Consider the following 19,034-nt stretch of genomic DNA (forward strand, 5'->3'; position numbering starts at 1 on the left):
ATTACAATATTCTGCCATATATATATATTTATACATATATATACCTATATATATGCACAAACGCATAAATATATATATAAAACTTTCCTGTTTCTCTTCCTGATCTTAATGAGCAAAGATGACTGGATGCCTAAACACAGCCTTCTTGAGCTCTTGGACTGAGGAGGGCTGTGCTCCACCCTTCTTCCTTTTTTTTTTTTTTTTTTCTCTCCTCATAATCAAGGTTTTTCTTTTCCTATCACAGCGAACTCTCCTTTGCCTTTCTAGCACCTGCACAGTCTCGTAGTAAGCCGCAATGCACTTATTCAATCCTACCTTAAATGTCCTGTCTTTTATCTCCCAAGCTCACTATCTGGATAAGGTAGTGAAAGGTATGCTCTTCCTTCCTATTTTTCCTATTGTCTTTGTGTTTCTTTTTTAAAAAAAAAAAAAAAAAATGCACCGTGAACATGCTGCTGTGTTGAGGTTGCATCTCTTCCTCATTGTCACCAAAGTGCTCCCTAATGTCTGGAAGGGTGAACTTTCCAGTCATTTAGGTAGGAAATACCTCCGTAAGTGCTGTCCTGACCCTGTGTTAACATCGTATCGGTGTTCCCACCCATCCCCCTGTCCCTGCCCTCCCCTCCCAGTCATCTCTCATCCTCACCCCTCCTACCCAGGTAAGGCGAGTCAGGAGGAAACGAGTGTCTGTGCATACAGCAGGAGCCCTGTACAGTGGTGTGTTTTAATTAAATGTCTATGATCTGTTTTGTAACAAGCAGGTGAGTGCACTTTCTGTGTGGAGTCTTCGTGTTTTTGAGCCCTGACTGCAAAGTCTTACACGGGAGCTTTGAGCAATGCTTTTCTTTTTCCTCCTTAGTACAAAAATGAGATGACCTCAAAGCCTTTGGTTGTATAAATCCACAAAATCTATTGAAATTAATGACGTTGCATTAGTGTACACTACAATGAAATCCAACCCTATGTTCCTATTTATAAATGTAAAGCAAGTCTAGGATCCAGGTCTTTCTTCAACGAAGAAGGGAAGGAATTGAACTGTTACAGAATAGAGGTAATGTGCTATCTTAAAAAAATCTCAGTTGTTTATTAATCAGAACTACAAGCTAAATTAATTTAGGACTTTTAAATAGAAATAGACAGTTCCACAATGCACTTAGCTTTCTAAAAATAATGAAATAGCACACATCTAGTTAAATACAACAATCTGACAGTAAATATGATTGAGTTGGACACAAATATCTTTCTGCATGGCTGATTTGACACTAACAGCAACACAGTGCTGACACCACGCAGCGTCATATGTTTGCTGGTTAAACAAACCAAAAAATCAGGTTGAACAAATCAGTTTCTTCCATAGCATTACCCTCTTTTACAGGTTGTGAGCAATCAGAAACAGCAGCTGTGAGGGGCTGATGAAGAAGGACAGATATGCCAAAATATTTGTCCGGTGAACGGTTAAAATGAAGTCCCTGCCATATAGGGCTCGTGGTGTGTGACAAGAAACACAGTTGCCCTACTGACTTCACTTCTCTGGATGAATTTACAATCTAATGTTCCTCTCTTGTTTCCATTGAGGCTTAAAGGCAGGTTCAGGTACAATGGCAAATAGGGAAAAACTTGGAACAGACAAACAAATAGTAATGTTAAGGAAATGTCCACAGTTTAAATAAGGAGACTTTCGCCTTCAGTGTTGTGTAGCAACTGGTAGCTGTCCTTGGAGCCCTGTTCACAGATCAGTGGGTTGTTCAGTGGTAGGTAGTTTTCTCTCATTGCTTAGCATCAGTAAAACGTGCTTGACTTTATTTAAATTTGGAGAAAAAAGTATATTTTCCTTCTTAGATCAAGGAAAGAGGGTCAATTGTTGTGCCCTTATGAAGTAAGTGGTGGCATCCTTAGAGGAAGATACGGGCCCGCACCAGGGAGTGCCATCAGAACCTCCTGTTAATCTTCCACATCTCCGTGTTTTGCATTTCTAAACCCCAGGACTCCTTTTTCATCTCAGCATGTCGTGGAGAAGGCTGGATCGAAAGATAGCAGATAAGCACCCAGGGGATAGAAGAGATGAGAAATCAACCTGCGGATCCGGGGTCCAGGGACCTTCAGTACGGATTTAGCCATTCAGTGGCCCATTTTTTTTTTTACTAAGTCTTCTGTAGCTGTCATTTTTTAGCTTTTTGGCTCACCTTTCTGCCCAAGAATAAAGACGTATTAGTGAGTATTTCAGTGGGTAACAGGTTAAGCAACATGCTAAGAATAAAAGATTGTCTCTTACCATGCGTGGCCTCTTTTGGAAGATTAGCAATAGCCAAAACGTTAAAAGTACATGTTTTTTACTTGGCTAACTGCATGGTGTGCATTTTTCAAAGCTAAATTACTCATGCCCTTTTGGCTTTCTTAATTATTAACATCTTTCTGGTTGAAATCCCTTCCCAGCAATCCTGTGTTGTCAAGGGTGAGCCTGATTTACTGCTGAATCTTTCCTACGGCTTTACAATAAACCAGTAAGTCAGAGAAGATGCAGAATTGTTTCTAAATTGGAGGGCAAGTTTCAATAGCAAACATCAGCATGATTAAAACAAGCAGCTCTAACTAGAATAGGAGTGGAGTCTTCTAAACCGAGCCCTAATTAACACTGGTAATACTTAAAGGGAAAGAGGTGCCTCCTATTAAAAAGGTGCTGATTTTAGAGATAGCCTCTCCATCCGGAATACCGATGGAGCTGATGGTACATCAAGGTAATTCATTTCTATTGGTTATCAATTCACTCTCTTATTGACGCTGTAGGGAGGCCTATAAACAGGTAGTCTGAGATGTAAAGATGCTGAACAACATTTGAATTCAGGGATGGCTGAAAGGTGACTTCTTTGGGCTGCTCCTGAGAAGCAGTGAGAACCCAAGGTCTGACCACAGCCGATTCCCTCATTTGTACAGTTATAAGCAATAGGAGCTCTGGTGAGCAACTTTTTAATCTTCGTTTTACAGGACTAAGGGTTTCTGGATTCCCACCATCACAAAACATCATGGTGGTGTTTTAAGAGTTGGGTGTTTTTCAGGACACTTTACCGGGTTTCTCATAGTTTGCAGGGATCAGCTGATTCTTTGTTCCTCCCCTTCAGTCCTACAGAACTTCTGCAGGTCACCTACTGATCGTTCTCTCCACCTCCAGGTGTTTGCATCCTCACATGTTGCATTCGGCCATGTCCTGCTTGTTTCAGAGCTCAGCCACTGTCCACTGGGACTTGCTAGAACATCCATCAGTGAACATCCTACTGACGATGGAGGAAAGATAATAGCCTTACCTTTTAAGTCCAATTTCAAGTGGCAATGAGGCTTGGCTGGAAGAAAAATCCCATTGAACATTGTTTATAATTGGACTAATTAGAGAAGGCCTTAAATGTCGAGATCATTAAGAGCAGATTATTTTACCGGCAGGATAATTCCTTACTCCGGTGACAGTCTCCTTTGACTCTAATACTCTTTTCTTGTCTGGTTCAAAATTAGTCCACTTTTAATATAGCTTCCATGGTCCATACCGTCTCTTGTATGGCAGACCTGGCATTGTTGTGAGTGTCCCACCATATCATCATCTTTCAGCAGTGCTTTCATGTGCTTCAGTTAGTAACTCACATGATGGGTTTCACTCCTGCCTCGCCTCAAAAAGCCCTATTCAGATATTTAATTCTCTTTGTCGCCCAAATACAGTTAACAAATACAAACAGGAATAATGGGTCATTAGTACTCCAGCTATGAGAAATCAGAGCTGCAAGATTATGGTGGTGTAAATCTGTGAGGATTAAGGTATCCCTCTGCGCTGATATTCAGAAGCACTTTGGCGACAAGATGATCTTTTTGCTTTATTCCTCAGCATGGGGGAAAGGAGAGGATAAAGTTTATTTGTATCGTCTTTTTGTCGAGTGCTTTGAAGTGCACAGTTTGTGGAACGGGGAATCCTGGACGTTCCTATCTCCGTAGTGTTAGTGATGGTCAAGTCTTTAGTCAGTGGACCAGTTCAGAAATGATCGTACTAAAATGTCCATTCTCCTATATATATTGGCCTATGCATCCATGTTTTCTTCTGACTTTCTGAAGGTATGAGTCCTCTGCCAGCTGCTGTTTAATTGTATTCTTTTCTATTAATGGTTTCCCTTCTCATTACTTCTGAAAACTGTCTGCTGTCCTACCAAACCTATGACACAGGAAAGGTACAATTTAATCCTTACAGCACTGAAACTTTGCTGTCCCTTGTAATGTCATGGTTAATACCTGAAAACTTTTATGACCGTGGATCTGTGAAGAAGAGGTTATTTCATTAGGAAATGGTCGTCTCTGTTGCCTTGGACCTCACTAGGAACCAGAGATGACTCTCCTTGGTGGGAAGAGGTTAACTTACTTTCTAGACTTGAAAGATGCCGAAAGAGTGGAGTATGACATTACAGGTGGGAGTTATTACACTGTAGGTATCTATAGCGTAGGTGCTTGTATCTCATTTAGTCACGCTGGATTCCCTTCATAGTCAAGAAGAGGAATAGACACTTTAGGAAGGCATAACCTCATGAGATTCTCTATTCTGTCTTTCCTCTCCTGACCAATGTTTTTCCTCTATCTGTCTGCCTGTCTGCCTTCTGAGATGCTTGACTTAGTTTCTCTGGGTCCAGGTCAATAAGATTCATAGGAAATCATGAAAGCCCACTCAAATAATCTCAAACACATTTCATGTAGACAATGAATTGCACACAAAATTCAAAGACGTAGGACTAAAAGAGGTCTCCTCAGTTAGCGTCCAATCTTCTGTCAAAGGCAACCACATTGTGTAAAACTTTATATAAATTTACCAAGCTCTGTGGATAGACCAGCGAGGCTTCTTCTCCTTAATACTCCTACTGGGAGGCTACTCCAAAACTTTATTCCTTTGATCCTGGCAAATGCTTTTTTTTTTTTTTTTCCTTTCTAATTTCCAGCCAGAATTTATTCCTGCTTGGTTTTTGTCCATTTGTTCTTATGTCAGCATTATTCTCTTTAGCTTAAATAGCTATTATCGCTTCTCAGTCTTTATCTGTTTCATGAATGTGTGGAAAACAATCGTAGTCTTTTCAGCCTTTGCTGTGCTAGAGGAGACAAATCAAGCTCTTCTCATTCCCTCAGATTCAGAAGGTGCTCCCATCCTAATTACATCAGCCATTTTCTGCCACTGCAAATTCCCCCTTTCCTGAGCCTGGGAGAGCACATGCAGTTCCACGTGAGCTCCTGATTTTTACAGTTACACTAATGTTCCCTTATACCTGCTGGACACCCCTCCCATGAGACACTGGAAGATCATTTGCTGGTTTCACTCTCAGAATAAGTGATCAATCACTATGGTGTCTTTTCTGTCTAATAATGTTAGGTCTTTACTTTTAAGATCTTTGTTCCAAAGATTATGAAATGCAAAATATAAACAAAACAAAAACAGTAAAATGAAATCCTTCTTTTCCTTCTGAATTTTCATCATGTGAAACCTCATAGGCCTAACTTAAACCGGTTCCAGGATTTGAACCTGTTCCTGCGTGGCTTGGAACCAAACCCAGGAGATATTTTGTCTTTAGCTCCCAGCAAAGACTTTTAAAACCTGTCTTCTTCTCATTGCAGAAAACAAAAAAAAAAGAGTCTGCTCCACGCTACTTGATGGGTTAAAACTGTAGCGGTGTCCGACCCTCCTTCTCTTGTCTTTCTACGGTGGTGTCATCAGCTTCTCATCACCCAACTCTTTTTGGTTCTCACTGCGCTCCTGTCCAGGTCAACACCACCACACCTTTGTAAGGAGTTTCCTGCTCAGCTTCTGCAACTGCAGGATAGAAAAGAACTTTTTAGGATGGGTTATAAAGAGTCCAAGCAGGAAAACCGTGAGGTGTGCTCAATGGTGATGCACCAGCCAAGCTCCAATGGAGCCATGCAGAATACACATTAAGTGAGATTTCTGCAGTGGTTTTGCATCTGGACAAATTTAGGCAGGTTTATAAAGAGGGAGAAAAAAAGTCCTATCTCTGCCGTCAGGATGGTCCCATCCGAACTGAATTTATCTCCTCCAAAGTGGGATTACCTACCTAGCTAAGTCATTTTAGCAGGTTATTTTAACAAGTAACACACTTCTTCCTCTCTCATTCTCCAAGACAGCTGAATGCTTTCAGCTCGTCCTGAAAGTAACTAAAGGGAACAAAGACATAAATTAGCTCCAGCATGGAAAAAAAATCAGACTAAATGGTTAAAAGTTTGGCACTGTTGTAAGTAACCAAAGGCAGGATATTAAAATGGAGAATTTCAAGTAGCCTTGCATAGAAATAGCTCTTCTGTAGTATATAAATACAAATACAGTATATAAATACCAAAATACGCACACAGACAAGCATGCTCACACATACATACAGACAGACATTATATGCCCCCCAGAATACACATTTTAAAAGACTGAAATCCAACAAATATATTTGTAAATGAAGAATTTATTTAAGATACTTTTAAAAGACTTTTCCTTACCACTCCTGTCCCTTTTTCCATTTGTTCCCTTTAAATCTGTCCCTTGTTAGAAAACTGCCACTAGAAAAGATGTAAAGTTCACCGTGAAACAATTCTTCAGTTAAATGGCATTTCCAAAGCCCCTTTCCCTGGCACAGGGCACACGATGCCGTGGTGTCCTCTACATGCTGGCTCACTGCTTCTTGGGCAGATGCTCCTGCACCATGCGGCTGGCCAGATGTTGCACACCTGCCTCTCCGGGCTCTTCTCCATCCTGCTGGAACCCGTTAGGGCAGGATAGGGCTGGGTCGTTTGCCCAGTTTCGCAAACCTGTTTAGCAAAGCTGAGGGCCTGAAGAAACTCAACCCATGGTTGCACAACAAGACCGTAGAGAGGGTCTTCAAGCAAGGTTCGGGAAGGCTGAATGGTGTTCCCGGGGTAATCAGTCCTTCTGAGTGACCTTGGCAGTCACTTCAGCCCCTTGTACTTCATTTCCTGAAGCTGTTCAGATGTGGCTTACATTTCCGACTGCTTCTCCGTAAAGATTTTTGAGCTCTGCAGGTAAAAAGCCCCCCCTGGACTGTATAAGCTTCAGCAGCCTCCCTTACACCGCTGCTCACTGTGGAAATTACCCTGCCATTTTCTCGGTGGTGGGAAAAAGAAGGGTGGAAATCTTAGAGAGAGGTTATCGGATGAGGAAATCAAACCCTAGTGAGCAGACTGGGAGCTTGGTTTTCATCCTCCTTGAGTTTTGTCACCTATAAAAGAAACCCCTGTGTGTGTGCTGGGCTCTCTCCCCAGTCAGTGGGGAGAAGTGGGTGTTTCCAGAGCATCTTCAGCTCTTCATTGTGGGCATCTAACACACACCAGGGGATTCACGCCAGGGGATGGGCTTTTTCTCTGCTGACTACAGGGTTGAAGGTATCTCCATGATAGGTGAATTGTAACTGAATGAAATGAATCCCACCCCAAAATGACTACAGTAGAGAAATTAAGTGTTCTCCAAATGTTTTCTAATATAGGATGTGCCTTCCCTTACCACCAGCTTTGACTGCTTACCAGTCTGAGGTCTCGGTAATGCTGAAAGCCAGCTGCTTTATCCTGCTGGGAGTTGGGAACTTTAACTCCCTCATGCAATTTAGGTAACCCCAAATCTTGTCCTTACAAAGCGAATGCTTTGAGAGACGCAGAAGGCAGGGTGGGTTTTACAACCAACGAAGCAGGAAAATCTTATTGCCTCCCCAAAGCTCACCCTTCCCTCCATCCAGTTAGGGAGGCTGCGCTGGGAGGACCTCCTGGGAGACAGCAGCCCATTGAGTGGGCACCACCGTTCCCATACCGAACTGGGACAATTCGCTCCGGTTGGGAAAGCAACAAGTGAGAGTGGAGAAATAAACTGAAGGCAAAGGGAGAAAAAAGCTGTTTAATGAGCCTCTTTCAAGGCTGCGTTGCTTTGTCTTTTCGGTGCGTTTGAACGTGTGGCTGTTTGCCTTGCAGAGGGATGCCCTGGCTTGTGTAACGGCAACGGCAGATGCACTCTGGACATGAACGGCTGGCACTGCGTCTGCCAGCTGGGCTGGAGAGGAGCGGGCTGCGACACTTCCATGGAGACAGCGTGCGGCGATGGGAAAGACAACGACGGAGGTAGGACATGAGCACATGTGAGATGTCAGGCTTCGCGGAGCCTGTAAACCTCGCACAGCCACCAGTCAGCTGGGCTTCATTCTGCAGGGCAGATATTGGTTTTTGACAGCTGGTGGAGAACATACAGTGAAGTCTGCCAGGCTGACTCAGCCAGAGTGGGTTTGAATTCAAATGAAATGCATTTGGACTTGGGGTGCCGGGGCCGAAGAGGGAGGTTTGTTTATCCTCAAATCAAGTCCGTATACCCAAGAGCAGGCAGAGGCTGTGCTCTCGTCCCGTCACTCCACCCCGGCCGGGTGGCTCAGCCGTGACACGATGGGACCACCTCAGACAGCGGACGCCCCTCACTGTTCGAACTTTGGCCTCTCTGCCTGAGGTTTTCATCAAGGCTCTCTGGTAGGTCACTACTGACTTGGGATGGATGATTTGCAGAAAGTTAGAGGCTTCGGTGACTGATCCCCATGCCCACAAGCCATCCAATCCCTCTCGAACCATGTTTTATTGATTACGGTTCCATATGTAATGATGTCAGGCATGTGAATAATAGCTCTGCATAATGCAAACTTAATATTCAGAGTTATCTCATTACAAAGGAAACCCTGGTGCAGTGTGAAGGTTTGAATTAGAGGGCAAGAGATGAGATATTAAATTTAAGGCATAAGGGAGACTGCATAATTTGTTTTGTTGTCACTCAGCAAAAGGCTTTGTAAACCACAAGTCTGGGCCAGGACCCAGACTGTGAAGCGGAGACTGCATTTTGCAAGCCTCTGTTTTATCATATTCCCAAGAACAGTACAGTTTGGGTTTTTTTTAAATAAAATAGCCAAGCCAAGACTGTGATTATCTGCTTCACAGCAACTGAGATTCTGATTGAATATTTAAAATACTTCTGCACATCTGGCATGGCAAATGGACCAAATTATCCCTGTAGAAAAGATGGAAAAAATTGGAGAACCGTACAAAGAGTACACACTATAAAACAAAGGTCGGGTTTTGCCTCACATGAAATTGAATATCACTGTATTCATCTTTCCTATTTATAGCTGACACAGGGCAGCAATAAAGTTCATCACATCAGATGTGTAAAAATATAGTAAATAGAGCCAAGGATAATCCCAGTTTCCATGGATAAAAAACAAACAAACAAACAAAAAAACAAACAAACAAACAAAAAAAAACCCAAACAACAAAAAGCCTGTGAAGTTTTTAGGAAGAGAGAATCCAGGCTAACATACAATGTCGAGCACATCTGTATAACATCAAAAAGAGCATGGCCAGACTCTGAGGAGGTTGGTGGAACACCATCTCCTCATATCTCCTGGTTGAAGGTGCTAACCTTGTAACTGGGTTACTCTCACCTTGAAACGAGGCGTTTGTCACCTTGCTGGCCTGCAGGACAGCAGATGTTGACAGGAGAGACAAAAGGCATCAACATGTTTACAAGTTAGTGCACATCAGCTGCTAAATTGCATTTGGTGAACTTGTGTGGAGCAGTGGTGTACACGGCTAGAGTAGAGCAACTGATAGGTTGTAAAGTATTGCCTCGTGACAGCTTATTCGTGTGTCAGAGCCCACAAATGAGTGTTGACTTTACTTTTGGTACACTAAAGCAAAAAAACACGTACATGGTGCACATTGCCATTTACAAATAATCCATGTCATACACTCTGCTACTCCTTTGATTTTGCTGCATTACTGCTGAGGACTCTCCTCAGCCAGGAAGTGGAACAGTGGAATACGTTTAGCTTCCTGACTTGATTTTTTTATACATTTTTATGGATCATTTGTATTTGTGGGCTCAAATCTAGAATTTCAACCCCTGAGATGCAGGGGCATCAGCAATGGTGGGGCACTACTGCTTTGAAGCCTGAGGTCCTTGTTTAGCTCAAGGATTCAGATATAGTTACACGGACTGATGAAGAAAGGCAGATTCTGGACCTGTTCCTTAGTTTTTATCCTGATTTCTATAGAAAGACAGCTGGAGACATTTGTAGAATATCCACAGAATAATTTAGGTTGGAAGGGACCTCCAGCAGTTTATCTAGTTCAATCCCCTGCTCAAAGCAGGTCTAATTACATCAAATTGCTCGAGGCTGTGTCCAGTCAACTCTTCAACACCTCCAAGGATGGAGATTCCACCTCTCTGGGGAACCTGCTCCAGTATATGACCATCCTTATAGTAAATCTTTTTGTCCTAATATCTAATCATAATTTTCCGTGTTTCAACTTAATGTCTGTTGCCTTTTGTCCAGCACCATCTGAGACATCCTAGGGTACCCTAGCCAGCTTGTGGCTTCCCCTTCATAACAGCTTGGACCTCTAGTAGAGCATATCACAGAATCACAGAATGGTCAGGGTTGGAAGGGACCTCTGGAGCTCTCCCAGTCCACCCCCCTGCCAGAGCAGGGGCACCTACAGCAGTTGCACAGGACGGCGTCCAGGTGGGTTTGGAATGTCTCCAGAGTGGGAGACTCCCACACCTCTCTGGGCAGCCTGTGCCAGTGCTCTGCCACCCTCACAGGAAAGAAGTTCCTCCTCATGTTAAGATGGAACTTCCTATGTTCAAGTTTGTGCTCGTTCCCTCTTGTCCTGTCACTGGGCACTACTGAAAACAGACTGTTCCCATCCCCCTGGCACCCTCCCTTGAAGTATTTATAAGCATTGATAAGATTCCCCCTCAGTCTTCTTTCTCCAGACTAAAAATTCCCAAATCCCTCAGCCTTTCCTCATGAGAAAGATGTTCTAAACCCCTAATAAATATGTTTCATGAGAGTCAGCTGCCTTTGGATTTCTCAGATATCCAAAGACAAGTCCAACGACACTAGGCACCTGTGTTTAGGAAGCAGGATTGAGCCCATATTTGACCCAGCCACTTTGTCACCACAGACATTGTACCTTGGGAAACTGCTGCACTTCAAAGAGCGCTGAAGAGATGTCGGCCTGAGCAGCCTCTTGAAGGAGCGTGTAGTATGTGTATGAGCACTATGGCTTCTCCCTCTTTTGGGGTCATATCGCTCTCTCCAGAGTGCTGCCTTCTCAGGGCTGGAAAAAGGTGGTTTGTTTGAGTGTTCACCGTAAAGGATTTCAGGGCTAATTGCTGAATTTGTCGTCATACGCACAGGAATGTAGGTCATGGAAATGAGAGTCATTTCATGAGGCTTTAGGAGCCAAATATCTGAGCTAGTCACCATGGGTACCATCAGCAGAGAGAAATAGGTTTAGGGCATCATCTCTCTGAGCTATTTCAGATATCATAGAATAGAATAATAGAATTGCCTAGGTTGGAAGAGACCCTTGGGATCATCAAGTCCAACCATCTACCCTACTCTACAAAGTTCTCCCCTACACCATATCCCCCAACACCACATCACCTCGTAGGTGCCTACTTTTGGTTGGTGACTGCTGCCCTTCAAGTCATGTTCTGCTCAGATCAGCATCTCTTGAGGCTGAGACACCACGGTGGGGCCATTCGCGCTACGAGGGGGGAGTTTCCCTCTGACTGAGCTCGTCGGAAGCTGGTTCCTGCACCGTAGTATCATGTGTCTGCTAATCAAGATCCTTGCAGCCGGAAATTCCTGGGGATAATGGGAGCTGAAGTCAGAATCTTTTTTCATCCGATCCCAGCCTAATCATACCCTGAGGGAGACGGGTACCAAATTACAGGGCGCATTTGCCTCGTACATCTGGAGGCGGTTCAGATAAACAATAAGCTAAGCAAGAAATCACTCAGAGGGAGACTCGGTGAAACGTAATCTCCATTCAGGTTAGAAAAGAAAGTGTCTGGGAGAGCAGTGCCCTCTCCGCACACAAGTGTCATCTGTCAAAGGTAGCACTTAGGTTTCACACCCGGGTCCACTTTATTTACACTTTTAAACACAAAGCCCGTCAACTTGCAAGGAGTTGTAGCAAGTAACTGAGCGGGTGATCATCTAGTATCAGTCACTGCAGTGACGGAGCTTTAACAATCCGGGTAAAAGGCTCGGATTTTGCACGTTTGACCTCAGAGGCCACCTGTATTACAACAAATGGGAGGCATTTCCTTGAAACAAGCTGAGAAAAGTGGTTCTTGCCTTTCTTCAGCAGAAAAATAACCTCTCAAATGCATGGCTGCAAACACTCTCTACCTGAGAATAATCCTTTCTCACCCCACTCTAAGTGCTCTGTCACGTACTTGAAGAATAAGAAGTTTGAATGTTTAAAATACCAAGGAAATTATCTTCTGTGACAACTCCTAGAAGTGGAGTTAATGGCATTTGACAAAGCCTTTAGAAGAGGCTGAAAATCCATAGGCTGACTATGGGCTCCATTGCATTTGTAGACTCCTCTGTTAGGAACAGAGTGTACAGGAAAAATACGGGGGAGGAGGAGAGGATATTTTTTGCAGTCTCACAGGTATCCTATCGGGCAGCAAAGCTGTGTTAACCATGTTTTCTCCAGAGAAATCATCTAACTGTGTGACCCCCTCCATATTGAGAGCCAGACAGTTGTTCAATTCATCATGTCATTGTCGGGATACACCCCACTGTCCAGAAACTGTAAGAGAATTACAGATATTAAACAAAATTACTCTTTTGGTCTAAAAGTCCTCTCCGGTCAATACAGTAGCTTCCCTTTATGTCCTTTGTTATTGTTTTGGGCTTTTCCAGAGTAGCCAAGTCTTCCAGACAAGGTAAAACTTGCTGGTTGTCCAGGTAGCGGAACTGACTGCATCTTCCATTATCTGCTTTGAACAATTCTGGTTGTTAAACAGCCGCTGAACTCTGCCCAAACAGAGTGAACCGACTTGACTTGTGAAAAGCAAGCGGCTTTCTCAGATGAAAAATATGTCTGGAATAGAAATGTTTCTAATATTATCTAACCCGTCACATTCATTAGAGGTTGATGTTCGGTTGTCTGTTGTTTTCTGCCCCCTCTTCCCAATTTAAACAGTTCCAAGAGCTCGTGCTAGTGATTACTGCAGGAAAATTTAAATAGATAGATAAGTGGATAGACGGACAAGTAGATAATCTTCCCAGTCAAGTCTGGCCTATCCTAACGTATTTTGCACAAAATTGCATAGAAGTATAGCAACTTCGTTTTTCTTATGTGTCACCTGGTCAATGATCTTCCTTTGGGAGTAAAGAAAATAAACCATTCAGTTCTCTTTTTCCGCAAGAATCGTAATAGCGAAGCTTCTGCCCCTCAGTTTATGTCTTATTCATAACAGCCACATGCAATGCATTTGGCCTAGCACAAACACCGGGTTCCAATGGACACATGGCCCCATTTTGCCTTTGCAAGTTCAGTCTGCGCTCCACCAGATGCTACCCAAGAGCTAGCAGGTGGAGCCACCCTTATGCTGTCCTTCCCTCTATCTTTCTGGGCCAGAACAACTAAAAGTTGCCTTAGTCTTCAGACCCTGGAGCAGTCAGCAAGTCAGAGCCCCCAAGCCACTGTACATGGGAATTTTGCCTTTCCTCACAGCCAAGAATTAGTTATTGCTACTGCGAGAAACCAGCTCTCACTTCAGGGAGGATGTAATTCAGGAATTGAATTAATGGGCCTGTGGGAGCGGGTCCAGAGGAGGGCCACAAAGATGATCAGAGGGCTGGAGCACCTCTCCTGTGAGAACAGGCTGAGAGAGTTGGGGCTCTTCAGCCTGGGAAGAGAAGGCTCCGGGGAGACCTTATTGCGGCCTTCCAGTATCTGAAGGGGCCTACAAGAAGGCTGGAGAGGGACTTTTCACAAGGGCATGTAGTGATAAGATGAGGGGGAATGGCTTCAAACTGGAAGAGGGGAGATTTAGATTAGATATTAGGAAGAAGTTTTTCACTGTGGGGGTGGTGAGACATTGGCCCAGGTCACCCAGAGAAGCTGTGACTGCCCCATCCCTGGAGGTGTTCAAGGCCAGGTTGGACGGGGCTTGGAGCAACCTGGTCTGGTGGAGGTGTCCCTGCCCGTGGCAGGGGGGTTGGAATTGGATGATCTTCAACCTTCCAACCTAAACCATTCTATGATTCTATGATTCTATGAATGGGTTCTCTGAGGGAAACCAAGGCTCTTTGTTTAACCGTACCATAGCCCATTGTTGCAACTCCACAGAGTAATGCTTCGTGACTTGCTTGCCCCATTCAAGGATCAGGTAGTGTTCGTAGTAAGGTGGAGACTTGCATAATGCTTTGGGACAACAGCATTTCAAATTCTTTGGCAAGCGAAATTTTGGCTCTGCACACTGACCTTCTTAACGCCCATATGTCCACCATCTGTCTACCACATGCCAAAGAATGCGTTAGAGAGCTGGTAAGAGGCTGCATTGCTTTTTGCCAGTACGTCGTGCTACACCTGAAAGTAGTGTCAGGTTTGTAAAGGGAATTGTAAAGAATCCAGGAGAACCCCAGAATGCAACCCTTTTGTCTCTGGGAATGTTTGAGCTGCAGACAAGGTGGTGGGCGCTTTCAGGTATTTTCTTTTTCTTTTTGCACAGTTACGAACCTTTACTTCATGCCTGCAAGGCTTTTATAGCACAAGCATATTGTCTCCTGGGCATGGTGTGGGAGCTGCCTGCTTCCTCGAAACCATAAAAGATGATGCATTAATGTGCTTGCTACATTTATGAAGGGAAGTGTTGAGATCTGAACGCACCTGGGAAAAAGGCCGTCATAAATTAGCATTTACCGTCAATGATAGATCCAGTCAAACAACAGGGTCATCTTGGAGGAACCACAAAGCCCTGCTAAAAAGACGATAAAGTCTGCTGTACCTGAAAAGATTGGCTAGCTGGTATAATTTGTTATAAATCACCCAGCTTCTCTCCCCCTGTTTTATGGTGACTGCGAATCAACCTTTCCTCAAGTAAGAGAACAAAATGACCAGTTCACATCTCCAGGTTTCAGCTCTTTGCTGATTCTTTGTTGGGCGGTAACACTGGGGTGTCGCCTGCTGCCGGTTGTCAGCACAGGGGCTGTTGGGAGGGCGGTGTGAACCCGATGTGTTACAGCATCCAGGGGTAGGTGTTGGTTGTGCCATTGCTGAGGGTGACGTGTTGTGAAGTGAGGGTCTACCAGCGGCTGTGGATTGTCTTGACAGCTTGGGAGAGTTCCTTGTGCTTTTGACTAGTCCTTAACAAAATGCCGTTGATTAATAGATTCAGAAAGAAACCATGACCGTGTCCTCTGTGTCAAAAGAAACGTACCATTGTCTGCTGAAATGAGGGAGGTTGCTGATGGAAGGGAGGCACTGCTGGTATTTAAGATGTAACAAAAGGTGATGTGAACCATCTTCAGAAAAGACAGTCTTGGACACACGTTTCACAAAGCGTTTCTGTACCTGAAAAGGCACTTAAGCAGAGTTTGGGCACCAATGCTAAATTCAGGAATGCTCTGCCAGACCTGCTTTACCACCTGAGGCAAAATCTTGCCTCCCCTTTGTGGCAGAAAGTCCTCTTAGAAACGTAAAGTTTTGCCCCTGAGTGTGCTCAGGGTGCATAGAGTGCATGGCCACTTTCCTCTTGACCAGGATTTGAGAAACATGCCTATATCTGTGTTTTCTGAGATCACTTTCCAAGCTGTGCTCAGATGATTGCTTGAATTGCCTTGGATTCAGTCAACAGAATACGTTAGGGTGAACTTTGCAGCAGCAGCTTAACACTTACAGCACTTGCCAGGAAAGTGAGAGACCTTGGTGACAAGGATATCTCGGCTGCTGAGGGTGCGAACTCGTTGCTCCCACAAAGAAATTTCTAAGCTCTGAGTCCTTTTTTTCTCAGAAGGATCACTTTTGAGAAGTGCTTTGGCTCCTGAAGGAGACAGTTTTAGGTATGGTATTGCGTGACCATGGGCAGGTTGAGCAACCTATACGTGCTGCCCTCTGCCAATGCCCGTCTCACCTCTGCTGCCGTGCTCAGCTTCATGAATTTCACTCCAAACACAGGTTGCCTGGTTTCTGCGCCGCTTTGCTGGTGGTGCAATGCATAAATCCCTTTGTTAAAAGCCTGCCTAGAGGAAGGAAGAATCCCATGAATCAACTGTGTCCTCCAGAGCAATGATGAGTTGGGGGATGCTGTGAACTCGTAGACTCTAAACACACTATTATAGCTCTGCTTCATGCCCAGCTAGTGGTGACTATCATGTGTTTTCCACCATTTCCTCCTTCCCTGCTTTTTCTTTTCGGATGTTAAACAAGAATGTAGGTCTGGATTAGGACAGACTTTTTGCAATGTGTTTCCGTAGCGGCCAGCACTGCAGAGCTCTGCTTCTGCCCTAGAGCCCGGGGAGCCCTGTAATTCAAATACGTGATTACTATTACATATGACTCTATTATTTTGAACTTGCAAACAAGTGCTGAGCGCTTAGGGAAAGATGTGAGGGCAATTCTTTTCCCAGGCAGCCAGCAATCTTGTTTAGCCGGGATACAACCAGTGAGAACCTTATTCGGGCAAAATCAAACCAGAGCAGGTGGGATAGAAAGAGCGAAGAGAACATGAATAGCTAACACGGTCACAGGGCGCTATTGTTCCTTCCTTTTGTGGGGTTTTTCCCTTTGATTCCTTACAGTGGGGCTAAAAGCTACAACCCTTTTGTTGAACAAGTAAAACTGTTCTCTGCAAAGCGCCTAATAAAACCTATTTATTCCCCAAATCCAATTGAAGTAAATGGAGTGTTGTTCCTCAGCTCAGGGCAGAACATCATTACTCCTGTAAACCTTCTTCAGCACAAGCATTCGCGTGAACAAGAACTTGTGTTTTGTGCAGAAGTACTGAGCCATTCCTTTAGCCTCTGTTTCACCGGAGTTTAGACTAGAGCTGGAAGGGTAAAAGCTGATTTGCTCAAGGGTAAGACGAACACTTTGTTAGCTTTTCCTTTGAGCATCTGCATTTTAATCCCTCCCCATCCAAACTCTCCCAGTAATACAAGACAGACCGTGTCCCCACAAAAAGTGATGGTGTTGCCTGGTGAATGGCACAGTGTGGAAAGTGAAAGGTAAGAACTGGATGAGGTGAGAGACACCATTATTTGTGTAATTGGTGCATTTTATGCTTTCGTTGTCAATACTCCTGAAAGACAATGGGATTTTATTGCTATTTTTCTTTCTAGTTCTGCTTTGCCTAGTACATCTGCTCACAGAGGCTCTTCCCATTGCAGTCAGTGGCAAAAAAGTCTCATGATCTTCAGCGGGAGCAATCCTTGAGGTTGTCACGTACGCTCTCCCAGATTTACCCTAATGAGGCTCCTTAGGTTCACCTCCTCCTGCCCGCCTGTGTGTCCAGGGCTCCCAATGCACGTCAGGGTCCGCCGGATGCTCTCTGCATACAAACAGGTCCATCCCTACCTGTGACCTGCCTGTTCCAGCCCCGCACTTGACATGCAGCACCTGTCAGAGTCTGCTTAAACACATAATAACACCTCTGGCTGAAGGTTATTTGCATTCTGTTGTTGCCGTTAGCATGACGGATTTTTGTTGCAGCAGTCATAACTCTGTAGAAATGTTCAATTATTCAATCGCAGCGAGCTAAGACGCTGCCCATTAAATCAGCCAACACAATTGTGGGGCCATGAAAAGTCACAGCTAATTTGAAATTTTATTAGCTCTCGGCTGATCTTGTTTACTGCAGAAGCAGTCTCTCAAAACCAGCCCTTTGCTTCTGTACAAAACTCTAATCCGTGACACCTTGTTGGTGCTGCGTGGTGATGGGTGAGGGACTTGGAAGCTAGACTGCACGGGACTCACAGAATCACAGAATGGTCAGGGTTGGAAGGGACCTCGGGAGATCATCCAGTCCCACCCCCTGCCAGAGCAGGGGCACCTACAGCAGTTGCACAGGATGGTGTCCAGGCAGGTTTGGAATGTCTCCAGAGTGGGAGACTCCCCCACCTCTCTGGGCAGCCTGTGCCAGTGTTCTGCCACACACAAAGGAAAGAAGTCCCTCCTCATGTTTGGATGGAACTTCCTATGTTCAAGTTTGTGCTCGTTCCCTCTTGTCCTGTCACTGGGCACCACTGAAAAGAGACTGTTCCCATCCCCCTGGCACCCTCCCTTGAAGTATTGATAAGCATTGATAAGATCCCCCCTCAGTCTTCTTTTCTCCAGACTGAAAAGCCCCAAGTCCCTCAGCCCTTCCTGATAAGAAAGATGCTCCAGTCCCCTCATCATCTTTGTAGCCCTTTGCTGGACCCTGTCCAGCAGTTCCTTGTCCTTCTTGAACCGCGGAGCCCAAAACTGGACACAATACTCCAGATGTGGCCTCACCAGGGCAGAGCAGAGGGGGAGGATGACCTCCCTCGACCTGCTGGCCGCACTCATCTTGATGCAAGAAAGAGGAATGAGACTGTCGTGGGGTTTGTGAGCACTTTGCAGTCAGCGAGTGCAGCGGCAACCCCAGGGACGTGGGTACTGTTGGCCCCGTTGCTGCTGGATAATAATTATTTTGCGGGATAGTAGTGGCTGTCAACATGACAATAAGTTTTTGTTCTGGGGAGGGAATATGTCACACTCATCTCCTCTTAGTTTAGAAGTAAGCCAAAAGATCTGCCTCTCCTGATAAGCGGTGGTGTTCAATAGACACACTGTTTTTCCTGTGGGTTAGTGGCTGGTTGTGTGCCTTAGGATCTTAATCCAAGCAAAGGAGGTTTCCAGGGAAGCCGGAGAGTCTGGACATGAAGGCTTATGGACATGGGTGACAGTCACAAAACCTCTTTAGTTCCTCAGCACCTGCCCTGTCCTGCACGCTTGGGTGGGAAGAAGTACATCCCATTTAACCAATCCCCTGGCAGATGTGGTGCCTACCATACCACTTCTGTCATAACGCACCTGGAACGGGGTCAGTTTATATGTGGGGGTTTTTTGATAAGAAAATTACTTTTGGCTTGGATCCTGCAGATCCTTGTGTGGTAAATACTGGAGCTCCGGTGGGCAGAGTAAGCAAG

The 19,034-nt window shown here is 44.7% G+C and overlaps 1 protein-coding gene across 3 annotated transcripts in view; it reads left to right on the forward strand.

Annotated features, from left to right (window-relative positions):
• Positions 1 to 19,034, forward strand: part of TENM4 (teneurin transmembrane protein 4) — a gene marked incomplete at both ends in the record, with an annotated part of 373,229 nt that overhangs the window by 241,317 nt on the left and 112,878 nt on the right. For 2 of the 3 annotated variants that reach the window (XM_082491556.1, XM_082491558.1), the window contains 2 exons: positions 345 to 371; positions 7,987 to 8,133. In XM_082491556.1, coding sequence (XP_082347682.1) covers positions 345 to 371; positions 7,987 to 8,133 — 174 coding nt within the window. The remainder of the gene's footprint in view (positions 1 to 344; positions 372 to 7,986; positions 8,134 to 19,034) is intronic. The other variant, XM_082491557.1, reaches the window with a different exon arrangement.

The sequence above is a fragment of the Vanellus vanellus genome (assembly GCF_965231255.1).
Source record: "Vanellus vanellus genome assembly, chromosome: 1".
Taxonomy (NCBI): Eukaryota; Metazoa; Chordata; class Aves; order Charadriiformes; family Charadriidae; genus Vanellus; species Vanellus vanellus.